The following is a 21,681-nucleotide window of genomic DNA, read 5'->3' on the forward strand; positions in this document are numbered from 1 at the left end:
GAGTGTGCGCGCGCGTGTGTGCGCGCGTGGCGGCGGAGCGGCTTCCTCTCCAACAGCCCTCACCGGGTCTCCAGGAGGTGCCCAAGTCTCAGTGGCTCCCCGGGCCGGGGTCGCCCGGCGCCGACCGCAGGCCTCCGCCGCCGACCACCCTCACCTCCTCGCCTCCCTCCTGCGCTGGCCCGGCGCCCTCTCGTCTTCTCTCGGGCGCTCGCCCTCTCGCCCTCTCTCCGGACGCGCGCTCCCGCTGGCTCCGGACCTGGCGTCTGAGCCGCTCGGGGAGAGGCGGCCGGCCCCTTGGAGCGGGCGGCGGCGGGCCGGGGGCGCCCGCGGCCCGGGCCGGGGCAGGGGCCCCGCGCCCCGCGCCCCGCGGAGAGGGCTGTGATTGGAGCAGGAGCCCGCGCCCGGCCGGCCGCAGCCGGTGCCGGGCGGGCGCCGCCAGTCCGCCCCGCGCGCCGAGCTGCGCGCACTGGGTCCCGAAGCGCACGCGGGCGCCCGGCCGCTGAGCGCGCGCCCTCTCGGATGCCAACAGCCGGGTCGCTGGCGCCGGACGCCGCCGGGAGGGCAGCGAGGCCCCAGGTGAGTGCGTCCGCCCGCGCGGGGCCGGGGAAGGCGCCGCCGGGCAGGAGCGCGCGCCCTCGCCGTGCGCCTCCGGGGGCCGGACTCGGCGGTGAGCGGCAGGCGGGCGGGGGGATCCGTGCGGAGTTTCCCTCGGCGTCCCCAAGTTTCCGCTGTGCGGCCGGGAGACGTGGCTCGGCGGGGCAACACAGACGTGCGTACCGAGCCGCGGGCGCTCGGCCCCCCGAGAGCCCGAGCCGACCGCCGCCGGGGGCGGCGCGTGTTGGCGAGTTCGGGGCGAGAGCGGATCCGCGCACGCTCCCGACGAAGCGGTGAGGCCGGACTCTTGGACCGCCGTCCTCCAGGAGGGACGCGAGTGGGCCGCCGCTGACCTGGGGTGCAGGGGGGGGGGGGCAGGACTCCGCGCTGGCGGGGCCGCCGGCTCCGCGGCGGTCTGAGACTGGAAGGGGGGTGTGCGCCGGCGTGCACGGGAGTCCTTGTAGCCGTCCACGCTGGACTCCTTTTACCTTTGGAGAAGGTGCCACTCGTCTAAGGGTGTTTTGCTCTTGCCTGTAATTAGTATTCTGCTGCGACGGTGCGTCTGCAGGGCTTGCCTCTGCTCGGCGCCCCCGCTTCCCCTCCGCCTGGCGGTACCTTAGGTTTGCGCTGGGAAAAGGGCACCCTGTTTCTCTGAATGCGCGGTGGACGTCTTCGTGGGTGCACCTGCTACGCGGCTAGTTGCCGGTATCCAACCTCCCTGCGTGGATTAATGAGAAGGGACCTTTGGTCTGTATTGGCTTCACGTTGTAGATCGTTAACCTTTTCGGATTTCATAGATATAGTTCAGGTGAGTAAAAGATTGGCCGTGAGTTCACCCAGCCTTGGGCAGTTGAGAACTGTGAAGAAATCATCAAGGACTGGGTGTCTCAAGGCTTTGGAGATCTGCAGATTGAACCGTGAATATACTTAGGTTGCAAGAAATATCTTCCTTTTATTAGATGAGTGAAGTGAAATATCTTTAAGTAGGAGCCATCCTTCCTAATTCCTGTAACCAGACAGGTGTTCAGCAGATCATTTTCCATACAGAAGTAGATAAACAGAACTTTATGACAAGCGTACATTTAAAAGATCAGGTTCACGGCACAAAAGGACACATTTTAAAAGAGTTTAGGGGCGGTAACATCCCGTGTTTTAAAGGAAAGTTTGCATTGATTCACTGCCAGCAACATCTAAATAGTTTGTGTCTTTATAAAGACAAGTTGGTGGGCGGCGGGGGGGGGGGGGAGAGCTAAGGAAAAAAAGTAATTACGTTAGGAGGCTTTCAGTAACTCACCAGGAATTACTTTTTTTTCCCCAAAGAACTAGTCAGACTTTATGTTTACCCAAGCTCTTGGCTCGTTACGGTATGTGACAGGAAAATACATCAAGAATCAGTTTCTTCATTTTTAGGGCTATTTGGAATAGTATGAATGAAAATGCAAAAGAATGGAGACCACGTAGCGAAACTGACAACTTTGTGGAAGTCTTGTTTATAGGTTAGTGTTTAATAAGGAGTGGAGTGGGAAAAGCAATTAGGTGGCCTTCAGTGTTAATAGTCTTATCTGGTAATGTCTGTGGACAGAAAAATAAAACAATAATCAGTAGTGCAGACCATCACCCTGCAAAAAGCTATTTCGGATTGCAGCTTTAATAAAAGGGCATTGTGTGCTTACAACGTGAGATATTATTGTAATTAAGGGCTGCAATAGGTCATTGGAATTGTGTGGACAATCAGCTGACAGGCTCACAACTCTCCTTCAGTCTACTTTTGATACAATAGCACAGAGCTTTTCCCTTTTTTATAAAAGGGGAATTGTAAAGCATCTGTATTACTGCAGTTTACCCTTGAATTGACTCTAGTTTTTAGTGTCCAATGAAAAAGACAGGGTGGGGAGCATACTGAGTTTTGGCTACTGTTCAGCCTTCCCTAAATGTAAAAAACCAACCCCACTGTGTCTCCTCAGGCATGATTTCTTTGCTGGTCTCCCTATCGTTCAGCACTGTAGTTAATTTGACGGCAAAGCTGTTTTAAACTTCTCTGCATAGAGTCAGATACTTTGTCACGTCTTTCAGAAATCTTTTATAAAGTAAAAGCTCATAGATTGTTTAGTGTTGTGAGTATTTATGCCTCAGTGATCTTAAGCTTCCTTGATTTCACAAGGTTTTGCATTTGTTGTGCTAGGGGTTTGTATCCTATCATGGTTCTCTCTCACACGCGCACACAAACATTTTTTTGCTTGGTTGGAAGGCTTCAGAGCCTTAGTTTAAAATGGGAGCTTCAGGAACTTCTAAAATAACTAACACGCATTAGCGTGTTGCAAAGGGATTGTGATGGGAGCTTTTCTCCTTGGCGTAAAGGAATCCGTTGCTTCCAAATGGGGGGATAAAGGGGAGCTGAGGACAAGGAAAAAGACATGTGATCAGAGTCCTGTGTGTGACCATCTCCTCAGCCTCTGACAAGCAGAGCACATTTAGCTGTAACCAGCAATACGCGAGTGCCTCCTCTGGGGATTTGCCGGTTTTGCAGAAAAGCTACCCCTGCAAACATTTTCCCCCTTGTTGTTCGCAAGACTCCTCCCTGACAGAATTATCAGTGCAAATGACTATGCAGACATCTGTCCATATATTCATCTCAGATTATACTCTAGATTTTCATTCTGGTAGAATTTCTTTTAGGTTGTTTTGCAAAATGTTTATTGAAACATGGTGCCTTTAAAAAAAAAAAAAGAAAAAAACATGATGCCTTTTATTGAAGTCACATACATCATACCTGGCTCAGTGTAAATGCTAAGGTAAATTACACAGTAAAATTGAGATGGCTGGGATGTTGTAGAAGATGGCTGGGATGTTGTATAAAGGAAAAACACTATAAGTATATTTTCACTGTTATAATTGTACATGCATACGTATGTTATGTATAACATATAAATAGCTCAGATGGACTGTGGGATGTCATTTTGTTTTCTTTTTAATTTGCATGGGCTTCTTCTAGTTAATTATAAACTCTTGCTCCTCTTTTCTTTTTCATTCCTTTTACCCGTGACAAGTTATTTGTGCTTCGTTGAAATCGACTCTGTAATCCACTTAGAGAAGTTTTCATTCCATGTCTGATAGCCAGATGCACGCTACAGGCTGTGTGATTCATTTCCAGGGCCCCTGCCTGAATATTTAGGCCAGTTAACGGTGGGAGGCTGTGGTCTGTGGTTGTAATGTTATCTGGCCCAGGGAGCTAATGGAGTTGATCACAGTTTCTTTACGTGAGAAGTCGCATATCACGGAGGGTCCCCAGCCTCACTAATTAAAATGTAAAAAATTATACCTTTTAAGTTAAAAAAAAAAAAGAAGAAGAAGAGGGCTGTTTCATCAGTGTTAGCATTACTGAAGCTAATCCTAAACTTTCAATGGTATATGGATAGAGAAGTTAAATGATAGTATGTTTTATAATAGAAGCTAAAGATGACACTATTAAATCTAAATAGTAAATGGCTATAGATAGGAGCAGACAGTCCTTTCAAAGTATAGGATTTGTAGCAACAACCAAATAACCATACATATACATCCTTACATCTTAAGATATTGAGTTGGTAGCCTATTTCTACAACATTCAAAGAGCTATTGTTTAAACTTCAGTGGACATCTATAGTGTCACAGTGTGGTAGGTATTCTTTGATCACCAGATTTGGAAAGGAGAGGAGATTTTAAAGTTGGATCTTCCTCAGTGTGCCTTTTGGGTAATATGGAAACGACAGTCCTAAATGGATCTGTTCCCCCTTATTCTCACCCTGCACTCATGACCCTTCTGGATAGAATAATCCTGCTTGGAGAATTCCAACTCATGGTCCTATAAAAATTGGAGTATGATTAAACTTACTTTTCTTGGCTTTTGAAGAATATAATCTATTCCAAAGAATATAATCTATTCCAAAGATGATAAATTAGAAGGATCTTTAGTATCAGAATGAGAAATGTTTAACATTTTAAGTTTTCTGGTGTAACCAATGATGCCCAGTGCCATTAAGAACTTGTCGCGTGACCTTGGGCATTTCACTAGAATTCTGTAGATACCGTTTTTCTTAGGGAAAAAAAAAAAAAAGAAGAGGCCACCTTAGGTTTTTCTAATGTCTGTTCCAGTTTTGTGGTTCCACCACTCAAGGAACCTTCAAACATCAGGAGGAACAGAGGGTTTAGGGACTTCTTTATTTATTTATTTTTTTCTTTTTGCAGCATGAACCCTCAGGAGAGCCAAGCGATTACCTTCCTCAGCACTGAAGTAACATTCTCTCTGTCCCATAAACATTATCCTTGAAAGCTCTGCTTATATGTGGTGGTCGGAAAATGTGGCCACAGATCTTGAAATGCTCCTTGCCCTGGATTACTTTCTGTCTATTGTGGAATTATGACATCTGCCCATTCATGAACAGGAGATTAGACTATCTTTTCTTTCTTTTGTATTCCCTCAAATGTATTCAGTGGTTCTACTTTAAAAATAAATACAAGTAACAATGAACAAGTATTATCCTTTTTACCAAGCAGACTGCTCTAACTTTATGGACAGAGATAAGTCACAGTGAGGACCTCAGTGGTGACAGGTGGCTGCTGTCCTGGGGAAAGCAAGGGCAAAGGAAAGTCTTTTAAGAAGGCCTTGGGTGAATCAGGAGGCAGTCTTTTCGTTGAATTTAAATAATGCTATTAAATGCTCAAGGACTATTTTAAAAAGGCATATTTTTTTTTGTCAGACAAAAAGGTACAAAAGAACAGATACATGGAAGGTTATTCTTAAGGCAATGGTAGTATTTTCATAGTGCCCTCTAACCACTGCTGTGAAATGGTATCATTTCCACTTTTGAGCATGTATATTGTTCTCTCTTCATAAGGATCCATTAAAAATATGTTGCTTGTCAGAATGTAGTTCCACTTTCAATCAGTCTGGGAAATGACAGTTTCTTCCCAAAAGGCCAACAGCAAGATTTTAAAAATTTTTGTTACTGTTGCAACTGTGATTTCTGGTACTGTTATGTTTTGTAGATTAGCGAGCAAAACATCTTAGGGAATATCAGTTAGAGTCGAGAGATGTTGGACAGTCATCCATTATGGATTTTTCGCATTCTCACTGATTATTTTCTGTCAAGTACACGGAGTCCTCGAATGTTATTCTTACCACCGTTTTTCTAGAAAATGCAAGTAAGAATTTACTTTGGGGATATCACGATCCACATAATTGTGAACCGTACCTGTTTTTAAAGGAGAGGCACAAGTTGTTCGAATCTTCATTGACTTACCAGGAGATAAGAAATTATGTGTTCATGTGGTATATAGTCAGTACATTTCAAAATAGTTTCAGACCCGTGTGTGATGCAGCTCCAGACACAGAGAGCATGAGTGTCTGTCCCTTGCTTGTCATTTAGAGAAACTGTTGATAGTATTGAACTGAGCTAAGCCAGCGGTTACTTACATTGAGCTGCAAAGAGAATATTCCACCCTAACTTTGCCACAGAACCTAAAATACGAATATGTTTCCCTTTAACATAACTGCTCATCCTCTTTCATAGCTCAAGTGATTTCTAGAAGGCATGTAGCACTTGGAGAGAAGCAGTTTAGCATGTATAAGTTAATTGGTAATCAGGCATGTGTTGAAAACTACTCTTGTGTTTGTATGTTAATGTGACTGGCTGAATACGATCCATTTCATGCGATTTGTCCTGCTTTTAGCATGTCGCCTGTAATTTAGATGGAGCAGGTCCGGGCAGATTTATGCTTTTGCTGATTAGCACTTGGGATGCTGATGCATACAAAATATTGTTTTGTCGTTAAGGGATTTTTAGTCCTTGTGTTGAGGTATGAACCAAACATTGTTTTGAGCCTATGATAGTCACTTGCTCTGATTTTGAAAAGTGGTTTCCCCGAGATGTTAAGTAGAGCAGAAAATCCAAGAAAATTTTATACTAATGAATTTGTTTGGGTAAAATGATAGGAGCTATTAAGGTTAAGTGAATAATAAACCATCTACTTGGAAATAATTCTTTGCCACTTAGTTGAACAAAAATAATTGGAACCAAAAAGTAGCACGGTAAAAGTGGTGTCAGGTCAAATAAATGATGTTGACGCAGTAAATAACTACTTGACGGATCCTTACCACGGACCTTTTTTTCTTTTCTTTTTTCCTTTTTGCTTCCATCCACTTAAAATTTCCTTTTGGAGGTTCTCTCTTCTGTTCTTTTGATTAAGGTGTGTTGTGTTGTGTTGATCCCACTATTATGATTTTCATGTGCTTTTAGTTTGGCAGAAAAAAAGAAGTTATATGTTAAAAAACACGGGTTTTTATCAGTTTTATTTTCTGATAGGGATTGCGTTCAGTGTGTAGATTGCTTTGGGTAGTACAGACATGTTAGCACTATTTGTCCTTCTAGTCCGTGGGCAGGGAATGTCTTTCCATTTCTTTGTCTCCTCTGGAGTTTCTTTCATCAGTGTTTCATAGTTTTCAGGAAACAGGCCTTTTGCCTCTTCGCCAAGTTAGGTTTTTTTCCTAGGATATTGGGTGGTTTTTGGTGCAGTTGTAAGTGGGCTTCATCCCTTACAAGTTTTAGCTTTAAAATGTCAAGAGGAAAACATTTTAAACCTTACTCAGATATGTGTGTGTGTGTGTGTGTGTGTGTGTGTGTAATCTAAAATTTAATGTATGTATATATATGTATATCTTAAATTTTAGATTATATATATTAGATATATATGCATACATTAAATTTTAAATTACCAGTCCGGTAGCAGCCACTACTGTCTTTCAAACATCTGGTTGGCTCCTATTCAGTTCTTTTCTCCTGAGGTAGAACCTGTTGTTTTTCTCCCCACAGCTATAATGCTACCCATTTGTAACTGTCTGGAAGTTGACATAGATCTGTAGAAGTTACCCAAAGTGTGTATATATCCCAACACATCGTTGTTCTGCACTGTCTTTCTTTCTGAGCCAGCAATAGTGAACAGGTCAGACCTCCAGTGGGTCACCACCCCAAGCTTTCCCACGTAGGACATAATGACACATAACACTGCTTGGATGCAGGGGTCTCTGCTTGTTTCTGAGGGGACTTTCCCTCTGTTAATGGGGACTGTTTCTGATGGGGAAACAGTGGGGACTGTTTCCCTCTGTTAATGGGGACTGTTCCCTTGTTTCTGATGGGACTTTCCCTCTGTTAATAGGAAATTCAGGAGGTGGAAAGAAGGGAAAAGACTAGAGGGATGGAGACCTAACTAGGCAGGGTGCAGGGTTTTGTTTTGGCGCACAGATTTGCGAGTCCAAATTTAACCCTTTGTGAGAAATGGCAACAATTGTGATTGGTTGTGTGCTCAAATTCATTTAAATGTAAAAAACAATGTTATTGGGGTGCCTCTCTAAGTGCGGACACTTGTGGGATGATAGGAAGCCTATTTGCAGTAGGGAATCTCAAGTTCATGCTTTGATGACTTCTCTTTGAAGACCACGAATAACGGAAGGTTTTTCATAATGCTTCAGAGCCTATCATTTCCTTCATCATCTCTCAGGTCAGGTCAGGATTAGTTGGGTTGACCCTCTGTACTGGTCTTTACCTTGAAAACCAGATCTGGTCGTAAAGGAAGGCAAGGATTTGGGGAAGCCTCATGATGAAGGGTCATCTGCCCTGTGACTTTCCCCCTGCTGTTGTCAGTTGTTCATTCCAGGCAGAGTTATTAGTCACTGTCAACAATGTTGATCAACAATGAATCTCCCCTAGTCCAATCACAATCATTCACATGGGAGATTCTGACTATATGAGTGCATTTCACAGAGGGTATTGTAGAATCATCTGCTTCATAAAAATGAGAATTTTATCCTCCAGTAATGTACACAGAGTCCGTTAAAATATTCTTGTACACTATTAAAGACCTTTAAAGAAAGGTAAATGAAATTTGGGTCAAGAGCCTTCAACTACTGCAGAAAAATATAATGGACTTTTTTTTTTCCAAAGTGATTTTGAGTCATAAACATGGAAGAGTTACCAAGGAATTTATATATTGACCTACATGGTTAATTTCCCATATTAAAAACATGAAGTTGATCGTAATGAAAAGAAAATTTGTAAATATGTTCTCAGCGTCAATTGCGTGTGTCTACTTCTGTTTCTAGATACTAGGGTGGGTCTTCCTGTTCACCAAGGTTTTTATTAATCCCTGCTTTTAAAACACTTGGTTTTAAATAGGAAAATACAGATCTCCGGTCTCTTTCACAAATATTAACCCAGTGACTATAAAGTAACCCATGGTGTGTTTTATAACTCACTGCTTTTGTATGTTCTGGCTCGTTTGGTAACTTCACAGTCTTGGGTGGAAGAGAAAAGGTCTTCAAGAGGCAAGAAGAGTAATTTAAACATCTCATGTTAAAATTCCTGCTAAATTTCATAAATGTAAAAAAATGCTTTTATATTCCTATGACTTTCTTATATCATTCTGCCCTTTCATTAACAATGCGTGCTTTTTCACAGCTTAAAAAAGGCCAGCAAAACCAGTTCTATATAATTGTCAAAAGCAGAGAAGTTACATCTGTTAAAAAAAAAAAGACTTTATAATTTAGTTCATCTCCCTCATTTTGCAAATGTGGAAAATGAAATCCCAGAGGGATCTAAGGTCATATGGCAAATGGTGGAGGTTTTAGGGCAAAGACCCCAGTGATCCTGTTCCTGGTCCAGATTATATTTCTTTTTCTTATTAGTGAACATTTTGAGTGAACTCAAATCTCTCCAATTCTGATACCAGTCTTTGACGTATAAAAATCACAGAGGACATGCCTTTAGGAAAGAAAGTACTGCATTCTTTTTTTAAAAGTATTTTGGTGCCATTGTCCATATTCATCTAGATTTTTGGGTTCATGATCCATATAGTTCTCTGGCGGTGACTGGAACTATCGAGAGTGTTTTCATTCAGTGTTAAGAGTTGTCTAAAACATCTTCCTATAAAGAACATTAACATGAAAACTAACATTACTTCACAAACTAACTTTAACATAACCAGTATTAAACTAAAAAATATCATCACAATAATAGATAATAACCCAACAGCTTTTTTTTTTTTTTTTTAAGGCTGTTAGTTGCATCAGGGATCATCCTTAGTTTTTCATGATTTGCTTATTTAATCCTATGAAGTAGATGCAGTTGTTATCTGTTTTGTAAGTTAGAGGCTTACGGCTTCCTCTCTGGAACGCATGTTAGAATTGAAATAATGTGTCCAAGGCTGCATAGCTAAGACAGGGCAGACTCGGAATTCGAATCCTTCTCTGGTGTAGGTGCCCACACTTTTTCTGAGTGTATAATTTTAATAACTCCCCAAATACTGGATTCCATTTGCCACTCAGGTTCTTAGAAGTTGGATGTATTTAGGGGCGCCTGGGTGGCTCATTTGGTTGGGCATCCGACTTCAGCTCAAGTTGTGATCTCAGGGCTTGTGAGTTCAAGCCCCGTGTCGGGCTCTGTGCTGACAGCTCAGGGCCTGGAGCCTGCTTCGGATTTTGTGTCTCCCCCTCTCTCTGCCCCTCCCCAACTCATGCTCTGTCTCTGTGTCTCCCTGTCTGAAGAATAAATAAAACAGTAAAAAATTTTAAAAATAAAGTTGAATGCATTTCACCGTGTAACAGTGTTCTCAAGTTCACTTGAACCATAAAGCGGCCTTAATAATATAACTTAACTATGTTACCTTAAAAAAAATTGTCTTCAGGACCAAAGTATTTATCTCCTTGTTTTTCTGAGAAAACACATTCTCTCTTGAGGAAGTAGAGCAGCGAAACTGGAATATTCTTTGGCCCCAGGTCTCCTAAGCTCGACAGTCCTGTGACCACACTCTAACCATCCCCCTCCGCCCCGGAACATGGTTTTTTGCCACTGGCATGAAGGGAACCACATGACCTTGGCCCTCCCCACGATGACAGCCATTCCCACAAAAGCCACTCAGTATGAGTTCCTGGCTCATCGTAGACTAGTCCATACTAGTTTCTGTTTCCCAGCAAAGAAAGAAACACCTATGTGCCTTCTTTAACTACAGATAACCTGTGTCTCAGGTGGGTTAGCTCAGACCTCCCTGCAGTGAACTTTCCGCCTGATGGGGGAGTGTGGTGGCTACATGGGAATACAAAGATACGACCTCACATTACTTCTTGTTTATAATTCTAAGTCTTAGAACAACTAACCCTTCCAGAGTGATTTCTAAATGGACCTTTTTGATGCTGAGATGACCGATCTGGATTTTAGGAGAAGGTGTTCATTGCCCAGGTTATGGTGAATATGCTCCGATAATAATTGGCCTATTCTGGTAGTTCTCCACATATGTCAGCCGTATGTTGGATTATTCTGCAGTGCCCTCTGGAATTTCAAAAGTTGATAGACATAGTTTTAACACGAATGTGTTCATTAGAACAGAGATCAAAGTGCAACCTGTTTTTACAGGTGGGTGGACTATTTTAATGTATTTAATACGTTTAATGCATTTCATTTTTCTTCTACAAGATAAGACATTTTCCATAAGCAGACTTTACTGTCAGAAATCATCGAATGAGTTACAGACACTCTTGTTACAGGAGAGACAGGTAGAAAGATGGAAAAGCTTATAAGGTAAACACAGTGTATTTTCTACTTTGATTGGGAACTATCTTTTGGCTTCATGTTCCTAAAACTGTATTTTACCTCCTCTCCCTCAAAAAAAAAAAAAAAAAAAAAAAAGAAAAAAGGCAAATATTAGCCTTCACCTTCATTATCCTATTGATTTATTTATAGGTAGTCGAATGAATTTACAAACCAAAGTGCAGCATAGTGATTTAAGCATTTTGCCAGAAATCCTCATTCCTCTGTGTTTTGGGGTATGTTTGGAAGTTTCTCTTGTAACTGACCTTGTATCTCTTGCATCGTCAAGAATTCTGCATCCGACACAAGTGGACTTTAGAAGAAAAGTTATTTTATTCCCATGCTGCTGCTGACGCCTTCTGGGTGCACGCTTGCTGTGAGTGGGGCTCACAAAGACAGCTGAGTCTTCAGACCCCTCTAATCGCTTCGTAATCTGTAAATATTTAGGCGAGAAGGCCCTACTGTGTGCACAAGCCCTGCTCTAGGATGTTCGATAAATATTCGTGGGGTAGCAAATAACGGCCATCCTATGGCATAACGTACCAGGCCACACAGCCGACGTGACAATAGGTTTGAAGGGTGGAAAATGGAAACCACTGAGCTTTTCAGCTGATCACAATCAAATCAGAACACATCAAAACAGCTGGTGTTCTGTGACTCAGAATCAATCAACCGGTTTTGAATCACCTCATACCTCTTTATTTCTCTTTACAGTTTCACAGAAGAGATTTAAGCCAGCATATGTCCTTCCCATTTGGTTAAATCCCTGCTTTGAGCAGCTTGGCTTTCATATTCTAATACCAGCGAATGAAACTGACTGTAACATAAAAGAAAAAAAATAGTGATAAAGGCTGGCATTAAGATGATTTCTTTAACCGGCGTTGCTCCATTTGTATTAAGTAAACCGGGTAATCCTGCATGAGCAGTCTTGGTGTGGTTTAGAAATATGGCACCAGTCGTTGTACGTCTTGAAGTTCATCATCAATATTTTAATGATTATCCAACTCCCGGTATCTGGGGCAAGATCAACAGTAAGTTAGCAAATGAGAGTTAAAAGTTATGATGTATTCTGGTTTCTGACACTGGCTCTTCCTTTTGTTCTGCCAGGTACCTATTACACCATTCTTTGGCGAAGGTTATTCAGCAGCGGTGACCCCTTACAATCGAACACTCTACAAATTATTATCTCTGGACTCCCAGCTGACACCCTGCCGGAGGCAAGAGCTGCTGAGCCAACTGGAACTGTGCCTTTTCTCTTGTCAAGGTTTTTTTCTTACACAGGAAAAAGGAAGAAAAAAAAAAAGATGAAGTTGGGCAAAGTGGAGCTCTGCCATTTTCTGCAGCTAATAGCGCTTTTCCTGTGTTTCTCGGGGATGAGTCAAGCAGAGCTCTCCAGGTCCAGATCAAAGCCCTATTTCCAATCAGGGAGGTCCCGGACCAAGCGCAGCTGGGTGTGGAATCAGTTCTTTGTGCTGGAGGAATACATGGGTTCAGACCCTCTCTATGTAGGAAAGGTAGGGCATTTGGCCTTTCAAAGTCGCAAATGATTATTGTGAGTGTCTGCGATTGGATGGAGAACTGCTCTTTTTGCTTTGGGGATGGAACACGTAAACTTGTTGCTGCTGTGAAATAGTTCGTGAAGTTTTTGGCATTCGTTCCTCTGAAAGGAGAGCCTGGGTTGGTGTCCGTACGGTGAAGCCATAATTTAGGGAGTGATGCTTTAATCCTGCATCCAGATGAGTCCGCAGATGTCTAGTTTACCAGGATTGTGGCACACTGATAAAACTTTTATTTCCAAAATTAGAACAAGAATATTCGCTAATAAACGAAGAGTGGTGGGTGCTTCTAGCCAGTCGATTTGTTTTTTAGCTTCATTTTTGGGGGTCGGTACGGTACACACAACTAACTTTATGCGTATCTTTCCTTTTCTGATACTTGCATTTGAAAAACCGCCAAGTGACATTATTGGGTCTGTTGTCCCTCAGTCATGAGCGGTTCTGACCCCCCTTTCCTTAGTGGTGGTCTTGTGTTGGTGGATCTGTGGTTTTGTTTTTTAGATTTTCTTTTTGGTTAAAAAATGAATGCGAACAGAAGTCAGTTTCTAATGGATATTAGACCAAAGGTGGGCACCTTGTGGTACGTGGGTTCGGTGGTCACGTCCTCGTCGGAGCCAAATTGGGATGTTTCCCCTCCCGCCACAGATTCTTTCCCTTTGAATACTTGGGCATGGGATTTGCATTCAAACGCTTTCTGAACTGAGGGGCCTTTGGAGAGAGCATGGCCTTTCCCCCTACTATCCTTGTATCCTGTTCCCAGTCTCTAACCTACTGCAGGTTTGGTAATGTTCATATTTGTAAAGATATTTGGAATTTCTCGTTTTGGTACTGGTAAAAAGTTTCTAAGTAGAATGCACTGGCAAGATGTCTATACATCCACGTTTCTGTACTTTGCCAGTTTTATGTGTCTATTCTTGATAAAATGGAGCGTAGCACACTGATGAACTTATCTGAGAGAATTTTCAATTTTGAGTGCTTGAGGAAGAATCTTTGCCGTTTATTCCACGGATCATTGTTTCCTTTGAACTCACCTTAAATAAGAGTGAAACATCTGTTTTTGTTGATGAGTATCTATATAAGTCAAGGTAATCTTCATTATGTTATTTTTCTTTTAATGCCTCTATATTTTACAAATACCGATACTATATTATAAACAAAAAGGATGAACAAGTTAAGGGTTTCCAGGGATGTGGAGTAGGATATGCCCAATTGTAGCATTTTTCTGACCTAACAAAGAATATGTAAGTACACAGAGCCATTCTGCCTTAACCAGTAGGGTACCATCATATATACTGTGCATGTACTAAATCTCTCTGTCTCAGTCTCATCCATATTCTCGTAAACGAAGTGAGAGCAGTAATCATTATGCGGTGTTACTGACGAGGAATCTAGCTTTTAATTTCATTCATTTGTAATGAATATTTAACAGATTCATCAAAGTTTGTTTTCGTTAGATAGGTGTATAAAAATCAACTAATTCATAAAGAATCAGTAGTTATTAGCTGAAATCACACTTTTATGGGAATGTAAAATTTTCTAAAGGCAACGAAAATATTCCCATTAATTGAGTTTTAAATGGAGTTGCTTGAATGAGGTTGAGATTTCGAAATCAACATTACTTAAAATTTTAAAAGTGCTCTTATTTTAACTTTTAAAGTTTTCACATCATAATTGAGAGTGCGTATATCGAAATAATCCCTGTAAGTCCATTTCGAATTCTGGAAATGCATGCCCCTAGGTTAAATTCCAAATGCACATAAAGCTACTGGGCAATGCTGATGTCATTTTTCTAAGAGAGATTGTGGGATTCCTTGATTGGTAATGTTATCTGTGCTTCTCTTTCAATTAATCAGCGACCATTGTTTAGTAGATTTTATGTGACAGGAAGCAAATTTGTGTTTATCTCTTGCAGGCTATATTGTGGGAGTTCAGTATTGCCATTCACAGTAAAAGAATGTCCAGGGTGGTGAATAGGTTAAAAAACCAATCAACCCATGACTGAAAAAATACAGAAAAAAAGACAGTAAAATAATTTGAGATGGAGAGGGAATTTATAGACAAAGCACCAAAGGCTTCAAAGGAACAATTTACATTTGCTTAGGAGGAGGTGGCAGAGAACTTGAATACTTTTGGATTGTATGTATGAGATGCCAAAATGAATCTCCTTGGTTTGCTGGTCTGAATAAGCAGTTATAACAATGAGTTTGACCTTGGTACATTTTCGATCACTTGGGGTATGTGGAATAAATAGATTTTCCTTTTTTTTTTTTAACTTGAGGAAGGTAATGGGTGTGACCAAAAGTTTTCATAGGACATAGAAAATGAAAAATTATAGATGTAGACGTGGAAGAATGGAGAGACAGATGTTCATGGAAAGGAAAGAAGGAACGCAATCGTTACTTTTTCTGGATGCATATTTAACCTGTAGTAATTGGATGGTCAGACTCTTCGCCTTCCTGACACGATCCAGCTACTTAATTTGGAAAATATAAATAATGACTTTGATGAACGTGATAGTCTAGTTTGATCACATAATGGATAAATACAGTGTGTGTCAGATCGACTTCAGTTTTATTGCGGACTCTATGACTTCCTACTCATTGTGGAACTTTGGATAAATTGCCCAATATTACTAAATTTTACTAATATTATTAAAATTTACTAAATATTACTAAAATCAGCTCTAAAATGGGAATAATGAAGGGCGCCTGGGTGGCTCAGTTGCTTCAGCATCTGATTCTTGATTTCAGCTCAGGTCATGATCTTGTGATCATGTGATCGAGGCTTGCGTCAGGCTCCATACTTGGGTGTCTGTCTCTCTCTCTCTCTCTCTCTCTCTCTCTCTCTCTCTCTCTTTCTCTCTTTCTCTCTTTCTCTCTTTCTCTCTTTCTCTCTTTCTCTCTCAACCCCGTTTCCCCACTCATGCTCTTTCTCTGTCTCTCTCAAAATAAATAATAAACATTAAAAAAATAAAGACAGTGGGGTTAATAATACCTATAATCCAAGTGTTTTTCTGAGAATAAATGAGATCAAAATATTTGGAACATATATTAATTTAATCTAGACATTCTATTTATCTACTTTACATATACTGTTTATAAAAACAACTGCATTCCAGATGATCTATTGTGTGTCCAGGGTTGTATTTGTTATCCTTCAAGTGAAAGCAGACATCATTTTATGTGCTAAATAGTACTTAAACTTTTTGCAGTCATTTAGGAGAATGGTCTGTGTAGGGTGTGCTTAGAAATACAGCACATCTTCATATTTCTTTCTGAGTAGACTATGGCAAAAATATGGTTAGTAAGCAGGTGATTCTTTAAACACTGGGAATTCACATGTCAGAGAGATCGTATCTAATTCTTTAGACCTTCAAATTTGGAGACCATATTTATGGATGGTGGGCAACAAGATGTGTTAAATGAAATTTGGTCATTAGGACATTGAGGCTAATGTGGTTAGAAGATGGCTGGTGCTATTATTATTATTTTAGGCAGTTTCCTGGGTTTGTGTAACATAACAAGTCAAGACCAAAATAGAACAGTCTGTGGAAGGGGACCAGCAGTGCTTCTAGAACCCTCATCAAGAGACCTCCTTGGTACATACTTCTGGGCTGTGTTAGAATCTGGCATTTAGCATTAGCATCCCACTTTATTCTTGTGATACAAATTGATAAACTCGTGGATCTAAATATATAGACTTAAGGAAAGAATCACTAGATGTTATTGTGGCAGGACTTTTTTATTGAGGCGTAATTGATATATAACGTGTATGTATGTAAATATATACACATATATACATGTGTACGTACATATACATACATATATATAACGTATTATATTGATATATAATATTAGTTTTAGGCTTACAGCATAATGGTTCAATATTTGTATGTATTATGAAATGTTCAGTATAGTAAATCTAGTTAAAATCTGTCACCTTACACTTTACATTGCTACAATTTTATTTTTTTCTTGTAATGGGAACTTTTTAAGATTTCCCCCCTTAGGAATTTTCAGATATACAGTGGAGTGTCATTAGCTATAGTCACCATGCGTACGGAGTACCGTTTCAAAGACTAATAGTGTGCCCTTCTCTAAGAGTAGCTCTTAATTACCGTCATGACTGTTTTCTTGTCCTTTTACAGGGAGAATTAGGTGGAGAGTCCTCCCCCGCCCCTCCCCCCCCCACCCCGTGACTTAATGTCACCCTGAACTGGCTTATTTGAAGTACACAGGAAGTAGCAGTTTCCAGCCTTCTCATTGCATCACAATGCACTTTTCTAGATTAGTCTTTTCCTTGCCTTGGCATTTCTCACTAAATGTCCCCTTAACCACCTGACACACAAAAAAATTTGTCTTCAGATCCACTCGGCCTCTGTTCCAGGTATTAAGTGTTTTTCATCTCTTCTGCCCATAATGGGCTGCTAGCTGATGGCTGTGCTCCGGGCTGTTACTTTCCCTGAAATGTGTGCTTCGTGCCTGTTCTGCGGTCTGCTCTCTAGCTGTTAACATCACTCTTGCCTTTTAGGCTACTCCCCTCTCTTCCCTCCTCATTCAGGCAGAATTTATACCTGTTACCCTGGTCGAAATCAAATATATAAGAAATGCAGTGTGGGATTCACTCTGCTTTAAATTTAAGCTTGCTGGAAAGCATCGGTGAGCATTTTCCGTGCATTTGATTGCACCTCAGCAGTATCTCCTACCAAGAGATTCTCTGTCTCCTGATAACTGAAGCTATGTTCAGCGTTCCAGAAAAGAAATATTCATCTTGAAAATAGGTTGTGTTTAAAAACTGAGTTCTGCATTAGATTCCTTAATGGGGCGAATTTATATTAGATGCACAAAAAGAAAATAATCACAAATATTAATTCCTTAGGAAAGAGCATGTTCATCATAGTCAAATTTCTATTTTATAGATTTGGGAGAGCAAGAATGCAAAAGTGTCCTCCAAATCTATAGATGACTTAAAGTTGGCTCCGGTCGTAGAAGACAGCAAAATACAGTTCGTTTGCCCTCTGTATGTATGGAAAAACCCCCTTTTCGTATTGTCTTCATAAGCAGAGTGAATTAAGAAGACTCTTGTTCTTATCTTTTTGTTTCTTTGCTAATAGAAATGGAGGGCTCCTGTGGCTTCAAAATGAATTTGGACTTGGATCAGCTCTATGGGATACAAATACGTTTAGATATTTAGAAATACTCTTTTGACAGTTATTTTTAGCTTTTATACTCCAGCATAACTAGTAAGTAGTAAATGCATTTTCTTCGCATAAGATCAATGATTCAGAGTCTTTGTTTATTTCCTTTAAACTATGATGGAAATAAAACATGTCAGTTTTTGCCACTAAAATGAAAAATCCTACCATTAATTTAGTTTAACATTGGTCGTTTTCTCTTTAAAGTTATCTTAGGTTAGAAATGAAGGTTACCATTGCCAAAGGCTTTGTCAGGGGAGGCTGCACAGCTCTAGATGGAGGAGAGAGAACTCACAGTTATCAGCCTAATAATAGTCAAACTAGATAGTGTAGATTGGCTCTAAATTTTGTGAGTATCTGTGTTGGTCAAAGTCACTTAAAAATGCTGTCATTTTTAATGTGGTTTTTTTTTTTTGGTACGTATTTTACTCGTTGCCCATTGATGGGAGAAGCAAAAATTAACGTTCATTCTATACCACTGTGTTTTTATGTTGTATGAAGCTGTGTTTTTAAGTGCAAACGACAAGAGATAACGTAAAATGATGTTATCAGGCACTTTCTATACTAAGTGCACTGTAATTGTTCGACAAGCTCTATATGCAGGGCTCATTGATAGAGTCACAGAAATTGCAGCAGTCTCTGTAACTCACCAAGATAATTGACAGATTTAGATAAATAGCAGGGCGGTCACTGAACCTTTGCTGGTTCAAGCATATGGATAAGAACTGTATTGGAAGAAATTTCATCCTGATCATTTTGCATGATTTGTATTGATTATCTGTCATAATGATTATGGTCACTAGAGCGAAATTATAGTTTGTATGAATATGCTTAACATTATCTCCCCCAAACTCACTTTGGCATGCTATAAAGCCTCTTACGTTCTCTTCTTTTTTCTCTCTCCTTTTTCTTCTTCAAATGCTTACCAAGGGCCTATGCTATGATAGGTATTGTGTTAGGTAGAAGAGTTAAAACACACACGCACGCACACACACACGCACGTGTGCACATACACACACACACACACACACACACACACACACACACACCCCACTCTTCTTCATAAAATTTAGTCTCGTTGATAAGCCAAGAAGGTAACCAGATGGCATGGGGAAGCAGTAAATTCTACAGGTAATCTACAGCTGTGGAGGTGGGAGAAACAGAGGAACTAATTCATGCATCCGTGAACAAATGCTTGCATGAGGATACCTGACATACCTCTGTGATTTCACAATCCTTTTATACAATCTTCAAACCAAAGCAATAAAAAATTACTTTCTTTTAATGTAGGACAGAGTCTTTTAAAATTATATTGGGGGGAAACTTTATGCAGTAGAAAGATCAATAAATAGAAACCCTAGGTTATCTACTTACAAGTTCCTTGTTTTTGAGCACTGTTCTAAAACATAATAAAATGTTATCCTCACAAATATAAAATGGAGATCAAATAGGTAAACACTTTAGAATTTTTATTTTAAAATAACTTCGGACTTACAAAAGGTTGCAGAGTACTTTTCCCAAACCCAGCCTTTCCAAATGTTAGTATTGGACATGACTATACTTAATATTTAAACCATGAAATTAACATGGATATATTACTATCTACAGCAAATTGTAGTCAAAAATTTCCAACTATTACAATAAAGTAAAGCAAAAGTTTGGAATTGCGAGTAGCTTGTTTTGAGAGTATCCTGCAAGTCGAGCAAACGTTTCTAACAAATTTTAACTTGATAGATGAGTGATGTCTTGCAATATGAGTAGTGCGTGATGCCGAACATCACACGATCACAACTGTGCCAATGGTTCTTGAAATTTGCTTTTGCATACAAATGCTTTGGATTACAAGCATGTTTCCAGAACCAATTAGGCTTGCAAACCAAGGTTTTACTGTACTTTGTCTGATAGGAGCCCACCTAGTATCACATTTCACACTTATTTTGTGATCTGGGTCTTTTCCAGTCTGGGATGGTTCATCAGTCTTTCATTGTCATTCTTGACCAGTGATTTGGTAGCATATTTAAAAAAAATTTTTTTAATGTTTATTTTTGAGAGAGAGAGAGAGAATGGGGAAGGGACATAGAAGGAAACAAAGAATCTGAAGCAGCCTCCAGGCTCCAAGCTGTTAGCACAGAGCCCGATGTGAGGCTCGAGCCCACAAACTGTGAGATCATGACCTGAGCTGAAGTCAGACGCGTAACCAACTGAGCTACCCAGGAGCCCCTTGGTAGCATATTTTCTGATCTGGCTTAGTTTCATGTTTCTTCCTCATGGAGATATTTTAGGTGAGGTATTGACAAGGATGCCACAGAGGGGATGTTGTTCACTTCTCAGTGCCTTTTGTCAGGAGGACGTTGATATGATTCATTAGTGTTGATGTTGACTTTGGTCACTTGGTTAATGTGCTGTCTCTAGGTTCTTCTGAAAATACATGTGAAAGTTTTGAAATCTTAAAGGAGGTATAAAATTATTTAAGCTGTCACTATGGATTAGAATAAATACTACCACTGGTTTGAAGGGGCTTCTTGGGTGACGGTCCGTTCATTGTCCATTTTTAGGGATGAGGGGGTCGTTTCATGGGTCGAATTTAAATCTATAATACAATCAGGTAATGTCCACAATTTTACATAGAAATTGATCTTATTCTCCCAAAGCACATCAATTTAGTATGTCTCAGGGAAATTGATATTTTTTTTTCTTTTCAACCAGGCAACAATAATCTCTAAAGTCCAGGATTCCAATAAGATGTTTACTGACATAGAGTTACAACAAGAGCTTTCTCTCCCATTGTTTACAAAAAATAAAGAGCTGTTTTACATTGGAAGGTATGCCACAAATACTTAACCCTCATAATTGTAAATTGTAAATTGTAAATATCGTTTGAGAAAATAATAGATACTCAGGTTTGGCTAAGGTGGAAAAAGTAGCTCAAGAGAGTGCCATCAGATGTCTTACATTTTAATATATTCACAGGAGAATTGAAATCTAAACAGTGAAGAGAATTATATTTAGTGTTTGAAAAGATTTAGAAATGACAGTTTCTTCTAATGATTCTCTTAAGAGCCTATAAAATTTCTGTTTCATAGTGAATGCTGATTAAATCTTCAGCATTAGAAAGGAACCATTCTTATATCAGAAATGAGATTATTGATACATTTGGAAGTAAAACAAGAAAGGGAACAACCATTAGAGCTATAATTTAGAAGAGTTAGAAAACAAATATGGATGCTTATATCAATTCTCAGAAGTAAATTTCTGGAAAAATGTTAACAAGATATTTTAGGTCTATAAAACATTTTGTTTTCTTACAAAGTATCAGATTCAGTTGTGCTACCGCTGAGCCCTTTTAACAAATGTGTTTGAAACTTCTGCCTTTAAAAACAGCACGTGTTCAAGAAGGAACAAATACATTTACAGTGCTCTCAAATCATACTACTTACTAAAATTTAACAAATCTTGAAGGTGAATATGGTTGGAATGATAAGCAGTGGTAATAATGGAGAGATTACGTGGTATTTAGTCAGGATGCAGAAATATTAAAAATGAACCCTAGAACTGAAATCTTCAGAATAGGGTTGCAAAGAGAACAAACTATTGAGAGTCTGGGAAGAAAATGTTTAGGACTTTTATTCCATTTTATTACAAAAAAAACTGCCATCCTTCAAAAAATCTCATTTTTGGATACAATACACTTCGGGAGTTTTTAACTGATAAAAGTACCATTTCA

At 40.1% G+C, this 21,681-nt stretch overlaps 1 protein-coding gene across 1 annotated transcript in view; it reads left to right on the plus strand.

Annotated features, from left to right (window-relative positions):
- The first annotated feature begins 529 nt into the window (after positions 1-529).
- Positions 530-21,681, plus strand: part of CDH7 (cadherin 7) — a 121,176-nt gene continuing 100,024 nt past the window's right edge. The window contains exons 1-2 of the mRNA XM_042962757.1: positions 530-576; positions 12,315-12,721. Of these exons, the coding sequence (XP_042818691.1) occupies positions 12,512-12,721 (210 nt within the window). The 5' untranslated portion in view covers positions 530-576; positions 12,315-12,511. The remainder of the gene's footprint in view (positions 577-12,314; positions 12,722-21,681) is intronic.

The sequence above is a fragment of the Panthera tigris genome, chromosome D3, assembly GCF_018350195.1.
Source record: "Panthera tigris isolate Pti1 chromosome D3, P.tigris_Pti1_mat1.1, whole genome shotgun sequence".
Classification (NCBI taxonomy): Eukaryota; Metazoa; Chordata; class Mammalia; order Carnivora; family Felidae; genus Panthera; species Panthera tigris.